The sequence below is a fragment of the Rhagoletis pomonella genome, unplaced genomic scaffold (genome assembly GCF_013731165.1).
Source record: "Rhagoletis pomonella isolate Grant_MI unplaced genomic scaffold, Rhpom_1.0 Rhpom_scaffold_02187, whole genome shotgun sequence".
Taxonomy (NCBI): domain Eukaryota; kingdom Metazoa; phylum Arthropoda; class Insecta; order Diptera; family Tephritidae; genus Rhagoletis; species Rhagoletis pomonella.
Genome location: NW_023460741.1, coordinates 1,587 through 9,899, shown reverse-complemented (window position 1 = coordinate 9,899; position 8,313 = coordinate 1,587). Strand labels below are relative to the sequence as shown.

The 8,313-nt window shown below is 39.5% G+C and overlaps 1 protein-coding gene across 1 annotated transcript; it reads right to left on the bottom strand.

Annotated features, from left to right (window-relative positions):
- Positions 1-4,568: 4,568 nt before the first annotated feature.
- LOC118753197 lies at positions 4,569-5,318 on the bottom strand (the record flags this gene model as incomplete). Its single annotated transcript, XM_036488068.1, has 1 exon — positions 4,569-5,318. A coding segment is annotated over one exon (750 nt), but the record flags the coding sequence as incomplete, so codon positions are not given.
- Positions 5,319-8,313: the final 2,995 nt, after the last annotated feature.

Here is an 8,313-nt window from a genome sequence, read left to right as displayed (position 1 = left end):
CACATTTGAGACTATTGAAAGCAAATAAGTACAAGCAACTTTTTTTTGGGTTAAGCCACTTCTGATCTCCTGGCCTCATATTTTCTCCGATCCAGAACTCCATGAACATACAGGTTTTTACATGAACTAGCAGCAAGTTACAGAAAAAATGTTACCGTACTCCAAAATCCTGTAAATACGAACGATTTTTGGAGAGTTGGGTAGAGAATGAAGTTGCAAGATTTTGGCGGAACTTTCTTTCTGGTAAAACCATGAAAAGTGTCAAGCGATCAGCTGTTACACAAGAGTAAAGAAAAAAAAATTGTACGTTATCAAGTTGGTAGCGGAAAATAGTAAAGTATTACCGTAAATATTAACGTTTCCTTTGTTTGACGTTTTCATAGGAAAATGCTTTTTTTTTGTTCCCATACTTTTTGCTTATTACTCATTTTTTACCCTTATTTTTCTGTTTGGTATTTTCACGAGATTTTACAAGAAAAGTATTGGACCAAAGCTATTATCTATGAATTCGATAAAAATTATCACTATTACCAGAATCTCCTCCGTTACTTTGGCAGCCGCTGTGGTGTAGTGGTTAGCAATGCGCGCTACCATTCTGCAGGGCCTGGGTTGGAGCCCAGTTTCCGACCAATGTAAAAAAATTAAGCATACAAGTTTTTTCTAAAAGCGGCCGCCCTTAGGTAGGCAATTGCAGACTTCTAAATATATTCTGCTATGAAAAACAGCTTCATAGCTATACATTCGCCGTTCGGAGTCGGTGGTAAATAGTAGGACTCTCCACTTTTGTGTTTTTTTTTTCTAGGATGACGCCTACGAAGAAGGAAACTCTCATGAAAGCTACTATAACGGCATAGCAGCTCCACGTAAGTACAAAAACCTCCCCAAAAACCACTCTGCCCGTGGAACTGTCATTCAAGGTACTAGGTCACGGGGTTGGTGGCTACTTAGAAGCTCTGCTCGTCTTAAATCTACATGTATTCGTGTGACATGAGCGCATATCTTCTGCCAGTTCTCACTTGACGCTAACATATAATTCAGTATGTCGTTGTCCTGTAGCATATTTCGTGTCTCAGGGGCGTAGCGGGGGCAGGGGAACATTATGTGTTCCGCGTTTTCCCTTATTCCTATTCACCTCGAACAGTACGGGGAGTTATTATGCCCAAATCTATTAAGATACTCACGAGAAGGATCGCGACCCGATAGAAAGTGGGTTAGATGAAAACTACAACTATCCCTTAGACCTTCTCAGCCATTATTCAAGTTGCATCTAACAGCCAAAACGAATCGAGTTAGATATAGACAAATGTATACATAAATGATCAGAATGAAAAAAAAAAAATCGATAAAGCGGTGACTGTCTGTCCGTCCGTCCGTCTATGCACACGATAACTCGAGTAAAAATTGAGATATCTTAACGAAAATTGATACGTGAACTTATTTCTGGCGAGGGGCGGACGGTATTGAAAATGGGCAAAATCGGACAATAACCACGAATACCTCCCATATAATGGATTTTGGAAAATGCCCTTAGCCACGCCCACTTATGATAACGGTATATCTCGGCAACAGCTCCACCAATTTCTTCCAAACTTGGCACAGTTGCTGGTGTTGGTATAGCATACCAAACGGCTGAAAATATATTTAAAATCGGGCAATAACCACGCCCACGTCCCATATAACTCTTTAAGTTTTTCTCACTATGTCTAACTGAACGTTCTATCGAAGACCACCCCTGCTTACCATGTTGCGGTAGTTTCGGAAAGGTGAAGAAGACAATATTTAATACTTTAACCGGTTATTTAAGGCTCGTCTGCGCCGAACTTAGACTTTTTTACTTGGTTCTCTCGTTTTATTATCAGTATTTTCGTAAACACAGCAGCACTCTATTGGTAAAACTTTTCACTTTTTACAGAAAATCGTATCGCCTAAAACTTACATTTTATATTTAAATTACTAGTTTCGAAGCAACTGGGACATTAATTAATAACCAAAGTATTAGCTAACTCATAGTAGCTTATTACTCGACGCCTACAATTGGCCAGTATGCCTAATTCATTGAGCACGATTTCGAAAGCACAGTAAGCCTAATCGCTCTGTTTAATACGAGTACAAACAAGCCTAATATAGCTAAGTTTAAACACCCCTCCCCCTTTTCCACCCATTTTTTCGTAATTAGAAAACGAGACAAATTATAGTGGCAATATGAGCAGATTACTTGGATTAAAGCGTTTAATAACATGGTGCTGCCGCTAAAAAAATGAATAAATAAATACAAGCAAAGTACAAAACTTCGAGAGTTTTTTGCAGAAACCCAGCATTAAAGAAATTGTAGTCATTCATTAAAAATTTACTTACTAATTTTCGGCTTACATATCGTAATGATGCCATTCATAGTTTTAATTTTGTTGTTTATTTTCATTGGCACTATTTTCAATTTTTTAGCGCCAACTTTTTTTTATTTTATTTTGGCGAAATCAGGCAATAGAAGAGTTGAAAATTATTGCCACGACGGGGATTTTTCGTTTGTCTCCATCTAACAAAGCATCAATGGTTTGAGCCCTATATAATTAACGAAATGAAAATTATTGTAAAATCATTGTTTATTGCAGCCAAAGCGTGATTTTTAAAAATGTGTTACGCCAACGCACTATGGGTCATTCGACACATTTTTGTAAAAGAAAAATAATAATGACCAAACAAGTAGATAATTTAAAGAAAACACGATTTTCTACTGATTTGCATATGATATACAACAACAACAAGCTGCAGACTAATTTCACATTTGACAAAATCGGAGCACACATTGGGCACGTTGTTTTGTAATTCTGATCAACTGAACAGTTGCGTGTTAGACGATCGTAATATTTTTCTGATCATTTGAGATAACATGTTGTGTGTTTGTGAATTTGACTGCTAATGTATCAAGCCGTTCAGAAGACGCATTACGATCACTGATTTTTTTATAATCGGTTGTGCTCAACTGCTGCGCCTTCTGAACCTACCCATTGTGATCAGGCGTCTAGCAAAGTTAGGGATCGGCCAAAAAATTATTCAGTTTGTATGCCTATGGGAGGCATGCCATTTTTAATGAGCTATAACTTCGAAACCGTAAGTCACATGACTTTGGAATTTGGTGTGTTGACATACATATCTATGCTTATAGTAAAGTACCTACATATACTTTGGTTAAAGCACATCCTATAGCAGTGAAATTTTTAATCAGCCATAACTTCGGAATCATATGTCGCATGAATTTGTAATTCTGATCTGCATCATAAAATATATACTTTTGCAAAAAAAGTTGCCAACAGATGGCATCGGAGTCGAGATATTTAGAGAACTTGTCTTTATCGCATGACCTAGAAATTTCCCATCTTTCAATTAATCTTTCGAAGGACAGTAAAGAGCTTTCAAAATAGTTGCCAGACTTTTGTCTTTCGAAAGATTGTGGGGAGATAACAGACAGTTGTTTAAGTTGTCTTATCATAGTCTGAACCCGGCCAACATTTAAAAGCTTTTTCAGATTTCATTTGTAAAAAAAACACTTTACGTTGTGTCAAAGGTATGTATTTTTCTCCAAAAATAATTTTTCGTAAAAATACCAGTTACAGATCTTAAAAGTACTTACATACATACTTTATTCTTTATTTTCCGTAAACACACAACACAATTCCAAGGTTTTTTTGTTTCAAGTTATCTTTATCAGCTACCAAGGAAAGAAGACTTAATTTCTGTAAGTTCGAAAAACGACTTTTTGCCACAAAAACTGATCAAATTGCCCATAGTGCAACGGTATGATTTAAGCGATCGAGGCCTTGAAAGCTTCACCAAATTCAGGACGGAAATGCCATTGCACTCACATAAGAAGAAATCGAAGTGCGGCAGGTAATACCTAAACGCCGAGGTGAAGGGAACTTTTTGCAACAGCAGCACATATGTACATACCTATAAAGTTTTACATAACAACCAGTTGGCCTGTAGTTAAGTGATGAATGAAAGAAAGTCAATGCGACTCGCAGCCAGGATGAGCGCAGATGCGCAACGACGATTGCTACAATTAGTTGGTGTGAATGCGAAAAAACCAAAAATTTTAACAGACGCAAATACACGTACATATGTAAGAAGAATCATCTTCAAAACGCAACCAAAGTCGAATGCAAACGCACATTTAACTGCAAAACCGGCTATCAACATACATAATTAATGCACACGCGCATGCGCAACGTGGTGAAGTGACGTAACGTCTTTTGCCATCGCCATTCGCCTCGTGGCAGAAGTTCATGAACTTGAAGAATGTACACTTGTGTGACCACTTCATTACTAGCATGACATTCACCAAAGAAAATCGAAAGCCGCACATTTTAAGCGAGATAAGCCATCAGGCAAAGATTCGCACAGCTGGTTAAGTATTCCGCGCATGTCAACCTCAATAAATCAACAAGCCTTTCACTATTCAAATCAAGTACGTTTTCGTGTTGTATATTTTGTCATCTTATCTTTACATGTAGTAGATATGTATGTACATATTTAACATAAGTTACCAAATTAAATGAATCACCTAAATCTATTTAATAGATATAACCACCGTTGGCACCATATTGTGTCTCAATACCGCCAGTTGAGGCACTTTCTCCACCACTTACATACTGCACTACAGCGTCTTGTGTGCCAACATCTGCTGGTGTTGATTGTGGCGCGCGTACAGCTGGACCCTGAGCTGCTGCGTGACTCACATGCGCCGCTTCATTATCAACGGCAGCATTGCTGCCATAGTCATCGCTTACCAGGCTATTGTGTTCTAGATCTTGCACGCCCCCATCCTGGCTGCTTAAGTCGTAGCTGCCACCATAGGCGACACCAGCGTCACCGGCTCCTACTCCGCCTACAACGCCGACATCAGCACCTTCGCTTTCCACCCCGAAATGCACTTGCTGTTGCCCATGTTTGTCATCGTGATATTGCTGTTGCGCTCCATCGATGGTGAAGGATACAGAGGAGACGGCACCATCATCAGCTGGCGCAACTGGTGCGGCGGGCTCTGCAGCCTGTGCTTCATCCCTGCTAAAGGTGAACGAAACGTCGCTTTGCGGTTGTGGTTGATGCACACTTTCGAAACTCTGATGATGACTGGTGTAGGTCGCTGTGCCACTAGGCGCAGCACTGGAACCGGCACTGAAGCCGACGTTTACTACTGCAGGGCCACCGAGGCTGGCACTAGCGCTCGCGTCGTGGTGCACTGGTGGCAGATATTCGCGGCTCAGATGGCTAACATCGGCAGCAACGCTGGATATGAGCGCAAATAAGGCAAAGTAGAGTTTCTGTAAAGAAAATTCAAGATTAGATTTGTTTTGAAAATATGTATGTAAGTATACATTTCTTTATGCAGTCTTTCGAAGCTTGGAGTGGTCAATGGTTAACATGAAATAAAAACTTATACTTAAGTGGAATATATCACGGTATAATAAACAAAACGCTAAATGGAGCCTTTTTGGAGCTAGGAAGCAAATTCTGAGTCGAGGATATATAAATTTCGCGCATCAGTAGTACGTTAAGATAGACTAGTAAGCCGGTAATTTGATTAAAGAATCACAATTGCAACCCTATAAATTACCTAATATGAATTCGCCCTATTACAAATATATGTTATCGCAGCTAAGTTAAGTATGAAATGATAAAATAAATTGGCGACATTCATTGCGCACACTTAAAATAGTGCGGCAGGCAGCAGCACCGAGAGAGGGCTAGGGCTCCATGCAAGCGAGCGTCGGCCGGCAGCAGCACCGACGGAGCACCAGAGCTCCACGTAGAATGCAAGAGTGCAGGTACACCCCCGCAATAATCATGATGTGAAAAATACCACATCACAAGCCTTTCAATGGCTTCGCAGAAATCATTAAGATCCATAGCATTACCAGAAAAACTACAACTAAATTACACAGCTGTTCTTTGGAAAAAAGGCTTAATATTGAAGAAAACAACGCAGTTCTCCTGGAAAATTAAAAAAAAAAACTTGGTGTGCCCTACTTATTTTGTCAGCTACTTTTAGTTCGACAGAAATCCTATCCCCACACAGAGGATGTACTCCAAAGTCGTTTACATTGGCCTTAATCAACATAACGGCTTTTGAAGCCAACAAACAGCGCCCTGTTGGTAAGGCAACTGTATGCTCTGCACATAATCTGAGCGAGGTGGCTGGTATGTGATTTGGTACATAATGTACATATCGCACGCCGTCTTCAAAAGCGTCACAACTCAAAATTAGGCATTTTTGAGATTATGAGCTAAAAATGTACACAGAGATTTTAGCTTTCCTTTCAACCAAATTAGGAAAAAATTCTTGTTATAATTTGCCCTTTCCCATACGATTTTCATGTGCTAAGAAATAGTTTTTCGCATTTTCTGACAAACGTATTATTTTGAGTTGTGACTCTTTTGAAGAGGGTGTGCGATATGTACATTATGTACCAAATCACATACCAGCAGTGTTGCCAGAACTTTTTGGGCCGACCGGCTAGATTGGCAAAAAAAAGCGGCTAAAAACGGCTAAAATGTTTTAGTGAAATTTCACATAGACTCTGGCAAAAAACGGCTAAAATGTTTTAGTGAAAATTCACATGCTTTATTTAAATAAATCGCAAGAAACGAAAGACTAGTTAACACCATTAATTTATATCGAGTGTATATTCCTCATCATCAAATGAATCACTATTGTATATATCACCTGAATTCATTAATTTTAAGAGATCGTCATCTACAGTAAAATTATGGCATCATTTTTCTTCACGTTTTAAACTGTATCTTATATATAAAATAGCGTTTAACGTTTTAACGCACATTGAATTTCTTTGCTTAGTTTTTATTATATTCATTGAACTAAATATTCGCTCTACTTCTGCATTACTTATAGGCAAAACAAGAAAACTAAAAACTAGGTTGCAAAGGTCAGCAAAAGGGTTTTCTCCTAGGGCATTTCGAAATTGATAAACTTCGGCCCAAAATTTTACAATTGAGTCTAAATTACTCCAGGTATGTAACGTTAACCGTTGCCATTGCATCTCTATGGATGTTATTTCGTCGGCATTATATTTGTGTTTTTGTTGCTGTAGTTGAACAAATACTTTTGGTTTAATCACTCTTAATGCATTTCCAACCGAAAAAAGTCAATTTTTTTTAGTGCGGCAATATTTGTAGGGAGGCGTTGGCGTAATTCCTTTATTAAAGTGATAATAAAATAGCGACCATTTTCTCGAATTATTTTCTCGGCTTCGTGGTCAAAAGCGTTTGTGCTTACTTTTGTTTTTAAATACTCTTCAAAACTGTGATAAAACTGAGGAAATGGAGCAAGGTATGGTTCCAACGGGGAGCATATAGGATCAAATGTGTCCGCGCTAATAACCACTAGGGAGCATAGATGCGAAAGTAAAACATTGAGTTCATTAAAAATCTTCATTGGGTCTGCATTATTGCTTTCGAACAACTTGTTTACTTTTTGCACCTGAAAATTAGGCAAATAGTAAAATCGGCTAAAAACGGCTAACTTTTTTTTACAAACCGGCTAACAAATCGGCTGCCGGCTAGATCGAATTTTCTCCGGCTAGTTGCTATCAAAACCGGCTAAATCTAGCCGGAAAACGGCTAAAATGGCAACGCTGCATACCAGCCACCTTGCTCAGATTATGTGCAGAGCATACAGTTGCCTTACCAACAGGGCGCTGTTTGTTGGCTTCAAAGCCGCTAACGGAGAGGAACGGGCGGATCTACTCCCGTCTTCTTAAGTACGACCGAAACAAACTATTTCTTTGCTTTTACTACACAGTGGAAAACCGAGGAAAAGCGAGGAACCTGAGGGAGAGGATGCTACATGAGATCCACCACACACCCGGCGCTGGTCGCATGTACGGAACACCATCGCAAGAACTACCGCACGATATTACTGGCCAGGCATGTTCCGCCAAGTGCCGAAGTACACACGTGAAAAGGTATCAGTCGTTCCAAGTATATAAAAAAAGCCAACAACAAGTAGCGGAAAAGATTTTGACCCAACTAGCGAAAGTGCCTTGAACCACCTTGTTTGCCGACTCCGTCGGTCCGCTCCCGCGTTCAAAATACGGCTACACAACGATACTCGTGTTCCACGACGAATTCTTTATGTAGTTAGAAGTCGTACCACTACAGAAAACGAAGAAAGAAAGCCTAAGCAAGACATTCCGCCACAAGCGAGTCGGCGTTTCAAAAACCCTGGTGACAGATAACGGTCGCCATGCTTGTTCTAACAGGAGTTTGCCCTGGTCCTAACCAGCATTTCAAGCCCTT